This window comes from Saimiri boliviensis, chromosome 7 (genome assembly GCF_048565385.1).
Source record: "Saimiri boliviensis isolate mSaiBol1 chromosome 7, mSaiBol1.pri, whole genome shotgun sequence".
Lineage (NCBI taxonomy): Eukaryota > Metazoa > Chordata > Mammalia > Primates > Cebidae > Saimiri > Saimiri boliviensis.
Genome location: NC_133455.1, coordinates 122,325,738 through 122,344,407, shown reverse-complemented (window position 1 = coordinate 122,344,407; position 18,670 = coordinate 122,325,738). Strand labels below are relative to the sequence as shown.

Below are 18,670 nucleotides of genomic sequence, written 5' to 3'. Positions count from 1 at the left end.
AAATGCTCTTCTTCGGGCTCCTTTTAGCCTCCAGGGCTCAGCAAAAATGCTGCCTTCCTGACCTCCTTATCTTAAACAGGTACCTCTTCCTCACACTCTTCTACTTCTGCACCACAGCCCTTACTCCGTCTGAAACCTTTGTTTACTGTGTATTGGTGCCTCTGCACTGCTCTGTGAGCCCTATAAAGATGGTACCATGCTTCAACATCATCACTGAGGTGCTCAGTAACTACTTAATAGAAAGAAAAGGTGGAAAAGGAAGTACAGATAAGTGGAAGTTACAGAGGGGTGCATTTTAATTCAGTATAAAGGATTTCCAACAGAGCTACCTCTAGAAACAAGGAGACTCTTAAGGCAGAAAGTAGGACCATGTGGAGATTTCTGCACTGATGGAAGCTCAATGGTCTCAATCTTTTCTGACACTAATATTCTGACTCTTTCCCTGGCTCGTAATTCTCACTCATCCATTCATGCATCCACGCATCAAACTTTCACTGAATGCCTCTCATGGCACAGAAATGAACATGAAACGGTTTCTGCCATTGATGAATTTTGCAATTTTTGTGTCCCCAATGTGCAAGTGTTCCGATTGCAAATGTGTGTGTGTGTGCATGTGTGTGTGTGTGTGTGTGTGTGTATGCAGATACATGAATATGAGTGTTAAGCTTCTGTTTCACTTTTCTGAGCCCACCTGTCAGCTGGCTGCCCCCTCACCTGAAAGTGCTTGTCAACTCAGATTTGGAAACAAAATCCAAAGGTCCAAAGTAATGTAGGGAATACAGGGGCCACAGACAGAATGGCTGAGTGAGATGGGAGGGTGGCAGGGGCCTCAGAGAAGATGGCAGGGGCCTCAGAGAAGAAGTTCACAGGAGTGGGGTGAACACTTTCTAATCCAGAGGGCGGTGACTCGAGAATGGCTTGCTTTTTGTCTCGGCTCTTCTTGGAAGGAAGACAGCTAACGTTTACTGAGTATCCACCAAGTATATAGCAAAAATCCGGCCTGCTCACATTTGTTGTTTTAATGGGGGTGTCGTGGAAAGAGTGGCTTTTGAGTCACCTAACCCTGCAATAGAATCTGAGGATTTTTATGATGTTTAAATGCATTCCTATTTGTTAAGGTGCTTAGAGCTGCACAGGGTGCATGCTAAGCATGAGAGTGTTTGTTACAAACTAAAAATAACAACAAAAAGCCAGTTCTGGACATGTTACTTGGCCTTGCTCTGACCTTCAGTTTCTTCAGATGTAAAATGGGAGGCCGTCATGTTTGTCTTACGGATTGAATGAGATAAGGAAAGTAAAATATCTAGCTTCACATCTGGTTCTTCATTGACAACGTATGTTGTTTCCTTCCCTCTTGTGCTTCTAAATGTTACTTGACCTCTGGTGTAGGCACTGATACCAAATGGGCCGATGCATTTATCGGCTGCTTCTTTTTCAGTTCAACTATGAATGTCAGCTGATAGGAGGTTTCCTAGTGATGAGTGAGAGGGTGAACTGGGGATGCTGCAAGACCCCAGAGTGGGCCAAAGTCACCCCAGACAAGTGTAGCCTCACCCACCTGCTTGTATTCATGACTGAGTCCGTGGTACCAAGCATACCGCCTAGCACATGGGCTGCTCGATAAAATATTTTGGAGGTTGTTGGTGAACTTTAGCCTGCAGAAAAACACTAGCCACATCACACAAAGAGTTCTTGAAATAAAGAATATGAAGAATGGCAACGCCTTGGCACAGAGAAAGAGAGGGAATGGTGAAAAACTGAGCTGAAGGCTTGAAAAGATGACTAATGGGTTGCGTTAGCCACAGGAAAGGGGAGTGATAGTTTAGGAGCTGGTAGCATGGTTGATGCTTGCACAACCCAGCTTCAAGGATGCATTAAGACGAACGTTAAAGTTATTTTATGGTGTGAGGTAGAAATCAGACGGAAGGGATAGAATGCATGAGCTCAAGGATGAAAGATGACAGGATCCCAACACTGCAAAAGGGTCCATTAAAAATGGCCACAGACAAGAGAGGGCACACCCAGGCTGGATGTGAAGTTCCTTTGGTGCCGAATTAGAGGACTGGGTACAAACTCCCCAGGCAAAGGGATCCAGCTGAGTTTCATCTGAACGGTACTTTCCCGGAAGCCTTCATTCCTCTGTAGATATGAGCTCACTCAGTCTCACCACAGCCTGCTAAGCCAGTCTTCTACTTCACAGAGAAACAGACGTGGAAGGAACCAGTGCTTGCGGGAAGCTCTCCCGTCCCTGTCTGCTCATCCCTGGCTTGTTCAAGGTGATGCTTAGGTGGGAACTAGGCTTCCTGGGTCTCCACCAACCAGAATTTCCTCTCTAGCTGGGATCTGGGGGCAGTGGATGATGAAGTGAAGACATAAAGCAAAACTTGCTTTGTAAAAATTAAAACCTCACAAAAATGACTGCACCATGCAGAAGTGCATGGCTAATTTAAAACAGCTGGAAGAGGATGGTTCCTGGTGAGTGGTACAGGTGGAGGCAGAGGTCAAGTTGGAGAAAAAGTACATTTCAGCCAGCAATGTCGTTATTACCAAAAACATGACCAAAAAACAAACCAAGTTCCTAGAAGATTCTCAGCTTTCGAAAAGAGGAAGTGGACCCAGTGTGCATCCTTTCCTGCTGCTCATCCCACTTTCCCCTTCCTTCTCCTGGTCCTTGACTGCGCTTTTAAGAACACACTCTGAAATGTCTCTCAACAGCCCATGGAAGAGTATGTGGACACTGGAGTCTCTCCTGCCTCCGGAGCAGGCCCAGCTCAGGCCTGATGTATTCAGGCCTGCAGGGTACCCCGGCCCCTCAGGTGGCCACACCGATGCATTTAGAGGAATTTTGGCCCTGGCATTCTTCCCACTGCCTCTGCCCAGGCTGCCCCAGGGCTCCGGTGGGGTGATTCGGGGCCTCGTGGCCTTCACCAGGCCTCTCCTTAGGCTGATAAGCCACTTCTGACACAAGCTCCTGCACTCTCTTCTCCTGTGGCTGTTTCTGCTGCCATTGGCAACCTTCAGGAGCCTGTCCTTTGGTGGGCCGTCCACTTGCCCCTTCCTGGGGACAGAGAACATGTCTGATGCCACCCAGACTGACACCCTGGCCTGGGTAGGAAAAGAGGCCTGGCTCACAGTCTGTAAAAGTGGTTTCTCTTCTCTTGTTCAGACAAGCAGATGTGACCTCTGACTTGGGGGCTGAGTTGTCTGTTGAGGGTGCCCCCTCACTTCTCCACCTTCCAGGAGAATGTCAGAATCTGGTCCCTTTCCTGGGAGCAGCTCATTCCTGGAGCCAAAGACTCCAACACCTAAAACGGGGATCCACACCAGAGGAATCTGGACTCTCAGCCTCCAAAGCCCCCGTGCATCTCACAGGGCATGGATGCCCCTGGAGAACCCCAAGCTGGCTGGAAGAGGAACCACAGCATCTTCAGGTCATGTGACGGAAGCTATTTGCCCAAAGAGGCCAGATGCTGAATCTTAAGGACAGGTTTCTAGACATGGACAGGGCTGACAGAGTAGATGAGAAGTTGGGCCACTGGTTCTCTGTGGAAGCAAATATTCTTCCCAGGTGCTCCCCATGCACCCACCTACTCATTCCAACTTTCCCTGTGCCCATCCACATGCCAACATAAAGCCCCAACCCAGCCCTCATCTGTCCCTTTTGACACAAGCCCAGTGAAAACAAGGTAGGTGGTGATGACCCTTCCATTTAAGCCACATCCTCAGGGTATCCCCAAAGACTTCTCAACTCCACAGGGACTGGGCCCACCCCTGTCAGGGCCAACCATCATTCCCAGAGCAGAAACCAGTCCTACGAACAGCAGAGCCTGCAGAGAAGACTGCTCTGGAAGCCACGGGAGTCCCAGCCCCACAAGGGCACATTGGATACTAGGGAGGCTGCCTCTGCATGTGGAAAGTCCAAGACCAGCAGGGTAGGCTGGCTTTGGCATGGGAACTCCAGGGTGCTTGCCATGAGGACCATCCCAGCTCCTGGCTCTCCCTACAGCTTGGCTGGCACATGTGTCAGTGAGACTGGGGCAAGGCTGGGCCTAGAGCTGTGCTGTGGAGTGGCCCCGAGAGAGCCAGCATTTGACCTCCAGGGTCCTGAGCAGCTCTGATTCTGGTAGCATCTCATTCTCCAGGCTAGTGGTTAGTCCCCTCCCTCTTGTTAAGGGGAGTGCCCAAGGCCTTGATGGATTTCTCAAGACAGCAGGCAGGGGACAGGAGAAACCTCATCTCTTTCTGCCTCTCTGCTCTCTGAGAAGCAGCCAAGGCCAATGCTTGCCATCATTTACCCTTTCCTGAAAGATAACAGGGGCTTCAAAGAAGCCCCCAAAGCAGAGAAGACTGTGGCAACTGTACTACTGCCCCATTCTTAGCTGATACTCTGAAAATCCTGGCCACATCCTCTGTGTGTGTGTGTTGGGGGTGGGCAGGCAGGAGCCACAGGCCCAGATGACTTAGATGGCAGCGGCCAAGCCTGACAGGCCCAGCAGAGACCAGTGGGCAGGGCAAGGACACGGGCGGGAGGGCTGGAGAGGAGCCATGGTGAGGAGGCTGCCCTGCTTTGGTAGTGGCAGGGAGGCCATGTGGCAGCAAGTCTGGCCAGCAGCTGGACCAGGCTCTGCACCCCAGAGGGGGTCAGCTAAGAACCCAGAGAGGCTCAGGACTCTTGGATTTCAGTGTCACTAGGTCAATAAAATGCTAATGGGGAAATCTAGAGAGAAGTCCAACTGACCGTGGAAAAGAGCCTCTGGGTGCCCCACGGATCACCAGGGACACACCCTATGAGGGTCAGCAGCAGCAAAAGTAACTCCAGACCTCACCTGTGCTTGCTGCCTTCTTAGGACCAGCTCAGAACTGGGTGGGAAAGAGTCTTCAGGGAAAGAGCCTGGGTGCTCGCAGATGCCACCGGCTGAGGAAAGCCAGGGATGGCTGGGGGAACTGACAGTCAGGAGAAACTCACTCGGGCCAGGGTGAGAGACTGTCTAACCCAGTTAAGAGGGGCTCCACGACGTATGCTTCAATTTCTGGCAGAAAATCACCGGAAGAAAGGGTAGGGGGATGAGACAAACCATCTGGCTTCGTGAAGCTGCAGCAGCTGGGCTGAGGAGGCCCAGATAGAAAGAGGAGAGCAGAGACTGGGAACTCATGGGAATGGGGCCAGGCCTCTCGAGGTTTCAGCAGCTTATTCAAGAAAGCAGGGGGTCAGAAGGGCCAATGAGTGCTTTCACTCTGGGTCCATTCTCCCGTCTGGACCATTCCAGAGAGCTGCCAGGGCCAAGGTCCCTCCAGCGTCCTCCTCTTGGGGACGTGAGCACTGGCTACTCCCTGGGGGGGCAGAGACGAGTCTCAGCTGCTTCTCCCCTCCGTGGCCCAGGTGGGAGCCCGTAGGGAGGGGAGGAGTTAGGAGCCTTCCACGCGGTGAACCCCTGCCTTGCTGGGCATACCACGTTTCACTGAGGAGGAGCCCAGCCTCTCACTCATGGCCTCCTGCAGCTTCTCCTCCCCCAGGGCCCTTGCTGAGACATCCTGGACAGCAAATTCCAGGCAACTAAGTGACATCATTGCTCCTGCTACCAAACCAGCAGCTGACAGTGGAGAAGCTGAGACAGAGGCTGCTTCCCACCCCAGGCTCCTGTGCATTCCCTCCTTGGTGACGTCAGAGCTGCCTGAAGACAGTGAAGCCTTGGGACCACCCAGCCTCATCCTGTTGGCCCTAAAGGATTTGCGGCACAGCTCCCTCTCTTGCCATTCTCACCTCCAGCAAAGTGCAATTGGGAGTTTTAACTGGAGTGGTATTGATCTTATGGGTCAGTTTGAGGAGAAATGATATCTTAATAATACTGAGCTTTCTGATTCAGGAACATTCTAGATGTCTCCATTTCTCAGCTTTTCTTGAATTCCTTTCCGTTTTGTCATTTTCTCTGTAGAGATCTTAGCCATTTTCGTTAGACTTTTTCTTCAGGCATTGCATATTTTTCAGTTTAGCAAATCTATAGGGGTATCTTTAAAATTTCTTTTCCCATCTTTCCTGACAAGCTTCAGTTCGTGACAGGACAATCCAGTTATTTAGTTACCTTCAGAATATTCCAACCGGCACTTTTATGTTGCCCAGCCTGGTCCTGCACCATCATGTGGGGCACAGGGGCCATCCAGTTGTCTCTGGGTCATGGCCTCTCACTTCTAGGGAAGGAGCTCCTTCTGGCTCACTGTTCACTGTTCAAATCAATGCTGCCACGATCCACCCCACTCTCTTCAATCCATCTCTGCAGGTTCCTGAGGCTTTGTGGGGGACTGACTCACTCTAAACTGTTTATGTTGGTCCCTAGTTCCTTTCTGTGAATCTTTTTTTGTGAACAGAGTATGAATTTAAGGAGTGGGATGGAGTGGTTAGATGTAAGGCAGTGACTTGAGTAAATTTATTTTCCATGGAATGGTGAGGAGAACACAGAGAAATGAAGGAATTGGGAGCATCCGTGACCATGAAGATGATGAAAGAATGAAGAAAGAATACAAGTTGACCAGCTGGTGGGCCAACCAACCAACCAACCAGTTGCAGAGACAAAACATCAGCAGTGGCAACGTCAGACTATCTTCCACATCAATGGTTCTGAGCTGTCCTTTCACAGCAAATGCTTATGCTCATCTGGGTCATACACAAACAACCATGCCAGTGAAATAAAAAGTGCAGCACAGGGTCCCAGTTAAGGGTGGGAAATGAAAGCTGTCATGGATTCAGGTCATGGTTGGAAGCCACTGGTTCTTGGGCCAGATGCAGCTGGATATTTCTTCCAGAGTTTCAATTGTTTTCCAGTTTGGTTTTCTGCCTGCAAATTTTGGAGTTGCTTTTCTTGGAGTCTATTTATGAATGAAGAATATAGCTCAGTGAGAATCCAGGGACCCAGCTGCGCTCCATGATCCTCCCAACTGGGAGGTGACTTTTATCCCCATCTTGCCAGAGCCACTTTAGGGAAATTCACAGGGAAAGATCCATTTCCCTTTCTCTTTACACCATAGATGCACCGTGGCGTGTGAAATGCAAATGGCCCCAGGATGGCTCTCTTCATTCTTGGGTAAAAGACTCCATTATCCTGCTCCATCTTCTCATAATAGAAAACCAGGGATAGAGGAAATTGGGAGGCACCTTATGGTTTAGTCCACCCCCAATGGTTCCTTCTAGGAAACTGGCTTGTTCCTTGATTTGCAGGATTTAGGTGGAGCTTAGACGGAGGCTCCTGCAGGTGTCAATTTCATGCAAGTCCCAGGGAAGGTTGTCCGTATGTCTCCCGTGCTCAGGAGGCATGATTCAGAAAGTCCACTGCAGGCTCTCCAGACTGCCTCAGACATTGTCAGAAACACATCTGAGTCAACTATGGAATGACTCAAGGCTTTGAAATATTTAAACCATATGTCTCATGACACTGGATGTAAACAATGCCGGTTTCCCCACTGAGAGGATGTCACCCGAGACTGAAGCGCAGCTCGGCAGTGACTGCACTCCTAGCCTCAGCTGGTCATGCTGCCATGGGTGGTGAACTGTCAGAGCTCCTAGGCCGCAGGGCTTGGAATTCAGAAATGCCCACAATGCATGGGCAGTGACACCGTGTGCCCTAAGGAAGATGTCAGGGCAACCCAGGGATCCTCTCTAGGTCAGGACAAGGTCTGTGCTCCTAAACGAGACTTGTCCAGGAAGGTGAAAAAGAGTACTTGCTTCTCTAGAGAAGGCAGGAAACCATCATTCTATCACCAAAGGATGTCCTTTAGGAGCCTTACTCTATGAAAGTCAGCAGGCATCCCCAGGCATTCTCTGAGTGAGAGGAAGACTCTGTATTGTAGGACTACTATCTTATCTTTTAAGTTCCTCCAAGCTTGTTCCCTTCTTTCTGAAAAATACCTGCAGAGCACTTGACCTGGGAAGATGCTAGTTAACCTCAGTGTGGTGTAAAATACAGTGAAGCCAGAGGTGCCAGATTCGTCTCCCTTCTGCCAGTTCTTAGGAGTGGAGTAAATAATACCGGGTACTTAGTTGTTTGAGCCTCATGTCCCCCCTTTCTAGAGGGATGCCAATACCTACTTTATAGGGACGTTTTGAGGACATGCGACAATATATGTGTAGCACATGGTTCAGATTCAAAAGCATGAGTTGAATATTCATTCGAAGAAGACTATGGCTATCTCCTCAATGCACAGGGATTCGAAGGCCATGCTGGACCCTCCCACCCCCAATTAATCTTGAGACCAGTAAAAACTTGAATGAAAATAGAAGACATGGCGAGGAACTCTTGCTTTGGCTTCCTGGTGCTCTGAGTTGCATCTGGGAAAACGACTCAAGGAGGAGGATAAGGCTCGGTGGGCTGGAGAGATCCGAGGGGCTGGGCCCAGAGAGACTGTCTTTTCAGTTCCTGGAGATTGTCTTTAAGGGCCTCAAGTCTGTAACTGTGATTCTTCTAGAACTCTTTCCTTCTCATCCTTCTCCAAAAGTTGTTATGGTAGCCTAGGGGCTGCTGAGTTGCTGTTACAGCCCCCCTCAGAAGCAGCTGTCCTGGTGGTGAATCCTGGCTGGTGGATGCCAGTGGTTCTGACCCATCTACAGAGGCTGAGGGTAGAAGGTGTGGCTCATGCCAGCATCTGCTCCTTCACCACTGAGGACAGTGGGGGTGACTGGCTAGGAAGAGCACAGATGATCCAAAGGACCAGAAATCCGACCCCACCTCATTCAGCAGCAGGTCTAATCTTTTGCCCTTACACAAGGTGCAAAGCAGAGAAATTTGCAAGTAATTGCTCTTCCTGCCACAGAGCATGTAAGGAGCAAAGCCATAACCTCTGTGGCAGGGAACAGGAGGGTACCTCTAGGCTGGAGTCCTGAGCCCTGAGCAAATCCAGTCCTGGTTGAGTGTTTTACACGAGTTTAGTCTGTGTGGCTGATGAAATGGGAGGAGGGTGGAACACAGGCGTATGTGGATCTGGGGAGCTGGGCCCGGAGAGGTTTGGTCTGCCAGTTTACGGACATACTTTCTTCTGTTAACAGATTATACACTAGAGAATGGGGCATAGGAGAGGGACCATCATCTGCCTCTCAGGTTCAGCTCAGTGAGGAATCTGCTGGTTGTGCACCCCAGCCAGGGTCAACACCATGAGCTAACAGTGTTTCCTGGCCTGGGTTCAGCTCTGGGCAAGGGTAGGAGTTGGAGCACTGATCATCAGGGCAGGGATGGCCCTTCACCATGTCTTCTTCCCCTCATTCTCCCTCAGTACCTGCACCACACCTCCCTGTCCTGCCCACCCCTGACGCCTGGGAACCAAAAGCCTTTCTCAGAGGCCTACCTTGGGTTTGAAGGCAATGAGCTTCAGGATCATCTCCACAGTGAAGAGGCCAGTGAAGAGCATGTTGAGGATGTTCATGGCGATTTTGAACAGGCAGCTCTGGCCGTAGTGCTGCATCAGGAGAGGGGAACAGCTGTGAACATGGAGCAGGGAGGTCTCTCCTCCTCCCCACCTTTTGCCCAGCCTTCTTGGAGGCCCTCGCCTCAGCAAGACCTTCCCCGAACCAAACCCACCCCTCCATGGGCAGTCAGGAGGACTCAGGAGAGCCTCCAGGCTCTTCCCTGCTCTGCCATCTCTGAACACATCTGTGTTCCTTCCCTGATTGGTCGTGATGGCTCAATGGAGACTTCTGGCACTCAAGAGAGCTCGGGCACAAGCTCTGTCCCTGAAGACAGGTGGATGCAGAAGCCACCTCCACATGCCATGCCTTACCGACACAATGAATTCATCCAGCTCCCTCCCTCCCTCCTTTCTCCATCTCCTCCCCTCTCTCCATTTACCAGCCCAGGGTGCCATGGATTCTTCCCTAAGGACCAGAGAGGAGCGCATCCAGCAGAGAACACTCGTGCTTCTCCAGCTGCCTCCCTTGGTGACCAGGCAGCTGATGCACTAAGACGGCCCTCCCGTTCCGGTACACTTTCCACCCCCGTGGCCCGCTCCCTCCTGCGGCACCGTGGCTGTGCTCTCCCTTCTACTGACCTGCATGGCCAGGCAGATGGTATTGAGCAGGATGAGGACGAACATCAGGTACTCGAAGTAGGTGGAGTTGACCACGTACCAGACTTTGTACTGGTGCTGGTTCTTGGGGATGTACCTCCGTAGGGGCCGGGCCTTGAGGGCATATTCCACACACTGCCGCTGGGAGGGTGGCAAGGATGGGGAGAGTGGGGTTAGTTACCTGGAGGGTGTGTGGGGCTGGCAGAGGAGTGTGGGATGTGAACGAAACCGCACACTGTGGAGTGGGGTTCTCCAGAAGTCAGAGGACTCATCAGCTGATCTACATCACTTACGGGTCAGAGGTATTTAGAGGATAAAAATGATATAATGAAGACTAAGAAAAGTTTAAATACTTATAATAGAGAGTAAAGTGCTTCTCCAGATGATGAATAAGAATATATTTATTCCAAGGAGTACCTCTTTACTTCACTTGTAAAAGTGTCTGAGATAGTGTTTGCTTGGCAAACTAATATAAACTTGTAAACATACCTTGACATCATACACGTTTTCAAATCCTTGTCTAGTTTCTTAACAACTAAATCACAAGGCAGATTCTGTTCTGAGCTTTGGTTTTCGTACATGTCAAATAGAAATCACACCAGGATTTTTGCCATGATAGAATTGTTGGCCAATCACATTATATGACACTTAATAAATATCATTTCCTTTCTAGTTCTTACCTCCTCTTTTAATTGTAATGAGCTATTTAGACTAAAGGCAAGGTAGTAATTGTTTAAGTTGATAGTAATTCTAAGGTAATTAAGTAATCATCATGAGTTAGGGTTTTATACTGTTAAGACAAAGTCGTTTTTTAAATTAGATGTTCATAAGATACATTTGTTTAGTTGCAGTTAGCATTCGTATTTCACAATTGACTGTTCTGTCTGCCAGCTTCTACAAGCCATGAGGACATGAAGTATGAAACAGATGTCGTTGAGGTCTCTGCCTTTCGGAAGTTTTACACTTCTTTGAAAGTCCAACATGGTAAACACAGGTTACTGTGTTCTGTGCCCTGGCTAACAATACCAGTATATGAGTATGAATTTAAATTTTCAATAAAATACTTCATTTCCAAAAAAAAAAAAAAAAAAAAAAGAAAAAGAAAATGTCTTGATTTTTCCACGGCTCCCTTAATCAAGGAGAGAGCCCCTTCTTGTCAAATCCCCGTATCGAGCACATAGGCAGGGAACACACATCTCCCCCGCTCCCCCGTGATGCCTCTCACGTGGCTTCTCAGGGAGTTGGCATGGCGAAGGCTGTGCTTCCTGACCGGCGAACGGCTGGCCTTCTCACCGATTCCTTCGCATGCCACAGACCCTCCTTGGCTACTTCTTTCCTCAGTTTTCCTTTCCTGTCCTAAATCCAGCAGGCTGGAGTGCAGTGGTGAGATCTCAGCTCACCGCAACCTCTGTCTCCGGGGCTCAAGCTATTCTCCTGCCTCAGCTTCCTGAGTAGCTGTGATTACAGGCATGCACCACTACGCCCAGCTATTCTCTTATATTTTTAGTAGAGATGGGGTTTTGCCATGTTGGCCAGGCTGGTCTCAAACTCCTGGCCTCAAGTGATCCACCCACCTTGGCCTCCCAAAGTGTCGGTTTTACAGACATGACCCACCCCACTTGGCCAGCTAAATGAATCTTTCTTATCTGCCAGTGTCCATAAGATGGAAAGACACAGTTCATTGACAGGGAAGAAGATTCTGGGCTAACTAGATTCTTGGGACTCTGGAAAACAGCCAGTCCATTTCTCAGCACTGTGCCCAGACTTCCAGATCAGGAACTGGGGAATCTCCCCAGCCTCTTCTCAAACTCTCAGCCCTGATGTCCAATGACAGCCTTCACACTTCACCTCCTCCTGCTTTTTCCCATCGTTAACCCGATACTAGATCGGAGTCTCAGCCTCTCTCATTTCTACTTTCTAACTGGCCTCCCCTCTTTCCTGTCTTCTTTCAAATCAAGGTCCGTACAGCAGCCAGCAGGGTGAGTCTGTGGCTGAGACGTAAACAGGAAAACTCAAAGGGAATTGGCTGGCCTGGCGGGGGTCACGAGGGGTACACCATGCTGTGCTCCTTCCCTTGGGCACTCCTTATTCACAGACAAGGATGTGTTTCCCCACAGACTCCTCCCAGTGGGAGCCAAGCAGGGGAACAGAACTGAGGGGCCACGCCTACCTCCTACCCTGACAGCTTCCTGACTCAGCAACGGTACTGCCAGCTCTTCACGGCTAACAGAACCTGTCACGATACTTGGCGTCACCATCTCACTCCCACTTAAGCCTCTCTCCTTCCCCCACCTCCCACACGGGCCTCTGGGTTTTACTTAAGAAACCATGTAAGAGTGGTTTCCTGAAGCCGTCCTGTTCCCCACCCCCAAAGCCCTCACTCCCTCACAATTCTAGTTTCTCTCCTCCATATCAGTGGTGCTGACCCACTTGGGTCCTCCTAACTTGTCAACTTCTAGATAGGACATGAGATTTTTGTTTTGTTCTGTTTTGTTTTTTTTTGACAAAACCTATCGTAGAGTATCCTTAAGTAGAAGCTTCACAGATATTTGGTGGCTGAGTACATTTGCCAGATCTGGGGTTTGCAGGGATTTGCATTTCTCTTGCACAGGTCTCTCAAAGACTAAGAGCCCACTCTGAGGAGTGAAGAGACAATCCCTCTGCAGGGTAGGCCCCGCTTCCCTCTGCTCCTTCCTAGGAAGCTACCTGGTTCTTGTCCAGTTCACAGTTCTTGTACTCCTGCTCCCCCTGCTCCTGGAAGGTGACGATGACGAAACCCACGAAGATGTTCATCATGAAGAAGGCGATGATGATGATGTAGATGATGAAGAAGATGGAGATCTCCACGCGGTAGTTGTAGATGGGGCCCTTGTCTTCCGTGTGGGAGTCGATGGAGCGGTACAGCAGCCTGCAGGAGGAGACAGGTCCCACAGAGGGAACTGGAGAAGCTGGATCCCCTCTGCGGAAGGATGGAAGCACTGCTCCAGGGATCCCAGGGGGCAGGGGGCAGGAGACAGCTCTGGGTTGGAGTCCTAGCTCGGCCACTTACTGGCTGTGTGACCTTGGGCAAAGCGCTTAACCTCTCTGAGACTCAAATTCTTCATCTGTAAATTGGAGACAGTAATTCCTGACTTTCCTACCTTGCAGGGTACTTAGAATAATGTATAAGAAGGTGTTTTGAAACTGTGAAGAACTATTTAAATGTAACATGAGTCACAGACATTGATTTCAAATACTGGAAATAGTGGTAAATATTGAGACAGCTTTGCAAACTGGCATGGACTCAGAGGATGTTAGAGGGAATGCAAAATAAATCTCTCTGAGAGCAAATTTCCACTTAGATAAAAACACTCACATGACCCATGCTACTCCCACCGTCACCATGGCCTGGTCTTAGACTTTAATAAGCAGTTTACACATGTATGTCATTCATTTGAGCCTGGGCCATGTGCCCCATGGAGCTTATTACTCTTCACGGACAGGGATAATCTCTTCCTCTTCCTCTGTAGCCCTGCACAGCAGCTGGTTATTCTCTAGGTATCACCTATATTTTACTACATAATATTGATAACTCTCACCTAAGATCCACGCATTGCTCTTGACTTAAAAACATTTAGAGTTTTTTGACTGTCAGATTCTAATGTCACTGGAATACATATTAGGAGAAAAGCAGGTGTCTCTACGAAGACATAAGGACCTGATGGGAAGCTGCCTGGTAGAGGTGATGCAGAATGCAAGGCCCACGGGCTGCTGTAGGTACGAATGCATTGTCTCTGCAGTGGAAGTGGGGCCCATGCTTCCATTCCTTTCTTACTTTCCACTGTAAACAGAGGCAAGGCTTTTTCTAAGGAGATGGGGTCCAGTCAATAAAACAGAGGCATCTCAGCCATCTTTACCCAATGAAGGGCATGCTGGGAGTGGTAGTCTTGAATCCTATGGTGACCACAGGGCCCACACTGGAGACACTCTCCCTACGCCCAGCTCCCAGATGCCGTAAGGGCAAGACAGAGACCTCTGACTCTGTGGCTCATGCTGAGGTTGGAAAGAGAGCTGAAAAATAAAAAGGTCACTTTTGGTGGGAGTTTCCGGACACCTTCTAGAGAAAGAAGAGTCTGTGTTTCAGCAGTGACAGTGGCCTATACGTTGTTCTGGAAATATACCTCCTTGCCTGGGGAGGACCCAGCAAAACATGACCTCCACAAGGAGTGCGGGACACTGAGAAAACTTGGGGATGGGATGGAAAGTCAGTGCTGGCCCTTGAGTGTCAGGGTTCAGGAGGCCTTGGTTTACATACTCACTCTGGCCACCCTTCAAAGGTGGAGACTGTGAAGAGGGCCATCATGGCTGCCAGAACGTTGTCAAAGTCAAACTTGCTGTTCTCCCAGCTGCGGGGCTGGATGATGGGGTGGTCAACCTCCCCGTCTTTGTACGTGATGTAGTTGCCCCTGAGAGAGGAGGAGAAGGAGTTTACTCTGGGATCTCCATCTTCCTTCACGCCTGGGCTGCCAGTGACCCGGAATACTGGGTGGGATGGGACTGCCTGGCTTGAACTTCACAGTTCTAGCCAGAGGAAGAGCTTCAGTGGGCAGAAACTTCAGGAACAAAACATGCTACACGTTGCGTCAGTGAGGCCAGGTGACGCAGGGGCAGAAGTCCAGGTGCCACTGCAGTCTTACAAAATGAGCTGTCCTTCCCTTTGGGTCAAGCCTCCAGCCTGCCGGGGCTGACAGGCCGTGGCCCTGGCTGCCCTCCCATCTCCACTCACTTGCATTCTGCCTCTGTCTGCTTGGAACTGTCTGAACAGGTGTACAGCTTTCCCTGGAAGGCAGAGAACAGAGTATTATTAGAGATGTTCATTAATCAGTGAAGCAATCCAACAACAATTAGTGAGCATCTCTGTAGCCCAGCACTGTGCCAGGGACAGTGGGATAAAAAGTGCAGAATCCAGATGGGCAGGGCCTGACCCGCAGCAACTGAACAGTGGCGAATACAGACGCACAAGTAGGGAGCTCGGGGCCATCGGAGCTGTGCTCTCTAGGAAGGGCTGGCCAGGGAGGGAGAAGCGGTGCCGGGCTCAGAGAGGAGTTAGATGAGAGTTTACACAGTTGGGGGTGGCAGGGGAGAATGCTCTGGGGGAAGAACAGCAGAACTAAAAGGGTTAGGGCAAAAAGGACCAGAACCCAAGGAGGACGCTGCCTCGTTGTAGCCAAGGGGCCCCGCAGGAAGCAGTGGGAGCTGATTTTGACAAGGGCAGGGCTCTGAAAGTTGGGTGGTGCAGCGGGCACATGCTGCTGTTGATAAGAGGTCACTGCTGCAAGCTTAAAGCAAGTGACTGACACACAGGTTCCACAGGGAGGAAGGGCAGTGACCTGAAGGGCAGGTGAAGTGGAGAGAGTGAGGGGCCTCTGGCCTGGTGGCCCAATGCCTCCCTCCCCTGGTCTGAAGCTTGAGTCGCGCTGCAGGTGGAGGTTACATCCAGGCTGAGTCTGGCCCAGGCCACTGTCTTGTTTGTGCTGCATCTGCCAGCTCCCTTCCCTGGGGATGCTGATGGGACGGGGCAAGCGGGACCACGACGGAGCCCAGGCTTTACCTTGAAGAGCTGGACTCCGATGCAGGCGAACATGAACTGCAGCAGGGTGGTGACAATGACGATGTTTCCGATGGTCCGGATGGCGACAAACACGCACTGAACCACATGCTGCAGTGGGAAGGGAAGGGCTTCAGGAGATGCCGGGAGCCTTTCCAGAAGGTAGCAGGGCAGCCCGTTTGCCACAAGGGGGAGTAATTGGGCTGAGAGGGGCAAAGTCAGGCTCCCAGAGTCACATGAGAAGTGATGGACCCTAATGGGATGCAAAGGCCCCCACTGGACTCTCCGTGACTACGAGGAGAAAAACCCTGCTAACTGCCCATCTTACAGTGGTAGGGATATAGGGACGGCGGCACCACAGGGGCACAGGGTTTGCGTGGGATCTCCGTTTGGCGCATTCTGCTTAGGGAAGACATTTTGGATGGCTGCCTCTTTTACTACCCTGTTCATTATGGAACAGGGACATGCAGTGGGACCAGTGTCCGGGACCCCACATGGCAGTCACTTGGCCTGACCATCATCTTTTCCTTCCAACCCCCACCCCCACGCCATCACCTCTCACTCCCCCAGGGCTGGCTGGAGCCTTCCTACCCCTGCCCTCGATTCACCTTTAGCCCCTTGGCCCTGTTGATGGCCCTCAGGGGCCGGAGTACTCGCAGGACTCGCAAGATCTTCACAACATTGATTGCACTGGACCTGGGAGAGGGAGATAGGCAGTGTAGTAAGCTCCTCCTGTTTCTGGGGGAGCAAAAATAATGTGGTAAGGGAGTGTCCTGACAGGTGAATCCCGGGCAAACCTGAGAAAACATAAAGTCCATCTCGGGGACGTTCGCATTCTGGGTCCATTCTGACTCCTGTCTCCCACCCTGTGAGAACTACGAGCTTGCCTGTAACCCTGGGGCTTTCCTGTGGGTGAATAAATAACACCCAAGGTGGCTCATGGCAGGTCATTAGCAATGTACTGTGCTACTCACAGGGGCATCCACAGTGTCAGAGAAAGAAATTCAGAGCAAGGCCATGGGAATTCACGGCCACTTGCTAGCTGAGGTACGGAGGGCAAATTTCCTAAATTTTCTGAGTTCTAGTTTCTTCATCTGTAAAATGGGGGTGTAATCAGCTCAGAAGGTCTTTGCAAGGGTTAAATAAGAATTCTATGTAAATCACCTAGCTGTGTGCTTGATGAAGTGCCTGAATGATGCCTTTTATCATGATGCCTGCTGAAGACATTAATAATTACACTTAAAGGAATGCCACACTAATGGTGGGATCTCTGGCCTTGTGGCTGGAGGCAATGGGCACGGGGAGGAGGTTTCTTAGCGTTTAGCTCCAAACACATATCCTAGACAGTTGCCCCTGACACCTATACATAAAACCCACCCAGAGCACACTCAGGACTCCAAGGAAGGATGGGCTTTACTGCCGGGGCTCAGGAAACAACACCCGAAATGACTGCCTTAGAAGCAGTCTCAGAGGCAAAAGTTTTTCTCTGGCCTTCTCTTGCCCTCCTGTCTCTCTGCCCCCTTCTCCTCCGAGGCTGGCCATAGACACTAGAATCCCTCTTCTTCAAGACGGGTCATAGAAACCAGAACCCAGAACCCCGTTTCACCAAAACCAGCCACACAACCTAAAAACATCACTCGAATGTTCCCTTTGCTTTTCTGTATAAAAACTGGCCATAAAAAGTTATCAAATCTACCATGTGGGAGTGTAGATCTTAAGACCGTTATTGCAGAGAGGATCCTGTCCCCCACCCAGAAGGAAGGAATGCTTCACAGAGAGAATCTAGAGACAGGCCTTACTGGGTTCCCCACTTAGTCCATTCACACTGGATCCCACCCTTCTTGTCCAATCACATTTCTACATGACTGTCCATACTCTTTTGAACCTAAGCATAAAAGTAGACAATTTCCCCTGTATCTTTGGGTCTGCATTCTGAAGGCTGTGGGTATACACGTTAAATAAATGTGAACGCCTTTTCTCCAATTAGGCTTTCTTTTGAGAGTTGATGGGCCGGGCGCGGTGGCTCACGCCTATAATCCCAGCACTTTGGGAGGCCGAGGTGGGTGGATCACGAGGTCAAGAGATCGAGACCATCCTGGTCAACATGGTAAAACCCCCTCTCTACTAAAAAAATACAAAACATTAGCTGGGCATGGTGGCACGTGCCTGTAATCCCAGCTACTCAGGAGGTTGAGGCAGGAGAATTGCCTAAACCCAGGAGGCGGAGGTTGCGGTGAGCGGAGATCGCGCCATTGCACTCCAGCCTGGGTAACAAGAGCGAAACTCCGTCTCAAAAAAAAAAAAAAAAAAAAAAGAGAGTTGATTGTTTGGATGGGCCTTCAGAAGGCCAGTCCCTTTGGCTCCTACGCGGCACTACGGTTCCACACAGCTGGGATGCCGAGGGCAAGCCAGAGCTTCTTGGAATCTCAAGCTACTGCTTTTCCTCAGTGTGACAGAGACAGCAGGAGGCAGGCCCCCTCAGCAAAATGCCTGGATGGTTTCCGGAGTTGTCCATCCTACCCACATGGGGGTTATTAACCATACCACCTTGGTGAGCAGCTATGGAGTACATCCTAACCTTCATGGGCTAACTACCTGAGATAGCCTCTCAAGCTTACAGAGAGCCTCATACTTGCTTTGGGACTTAAACAATGAATGACAGGCCAGCAGTGGTGATTTCATGCCTTGTATGGTCAGGATGATGTGCTCAAGAAGGGGCTGGTGGAAAGATCCTATTTCTCTGGTGCATGGGTCTTTTATTCCAAGAAATGCAAAGGCCGTTCCTATCTATCACTGTGCCTCTCCTACAGTCTCTCTGGGAGGGAGTCAGTTTGCATTGAATCACAGTGGAAGGGATTTAAAGGTCAGATGGGAAAAACACAGGCTAAAGAGGAAGACTTTCTGGTTCAAGGTTAAATAATGATTGAGTGGCCGTGCTGGGATTTGAATCTAGACTTAGGTTACCAGGCAGCAAATAGGGGGTAATATAATCGATGATCATAGTAAAGGGTCTTTCCCAAGGCCCCCGTCCCTGCCTGA

At 50.2% G+C, this 18,670-nt stretch overlaps 1 protein-coding gene across 50 annotated transcripts in view; it reads right to left on the bottom strand.

Moving 5' to 3' along the window:
* Positions 1-18,670, bottom strand: part of CACNA1C (calcium voltage-gated channel subunit alpha1 C) — a 709,163-nt gene that overhangs the window by 72,225 nt on the left and 618,268 nt on the right. For all 50 annotated transcript variants that reach the window (XM_074403341.1, XM_074403342.1, XM_074403338.1 and 47 more), the window contains 7 exons: positions 16,240-16,327; positions 15,635-15,742; positions 14,810-14,862; positions 14,343-14,489; positions 12,751-12,952; positions 10,027-10,185; positions 9,328-9,438 (listed from right to left, as the gene is read on the bottom strand). In XM_074403341.1, the coding sequence (XP_074259442.1) occupies positions 9,328-9,438; positions 10,027-10,185; positions 12,751-12,952; positions 14,343-14,489; positions 14,810-14,862; positions 15,635-15,742; positions 16,240-16,327 (868 nt within the window). The remainder of the gene's footprint in view (positions 1-9,327; positions 9,439-10,026; positions 10,186-12,750; positions 12,953-14,342; positions 14,490-14,809; positions 14,863-15,634; positions 15,743-16,239; positions 16,328-18,670) is intronic.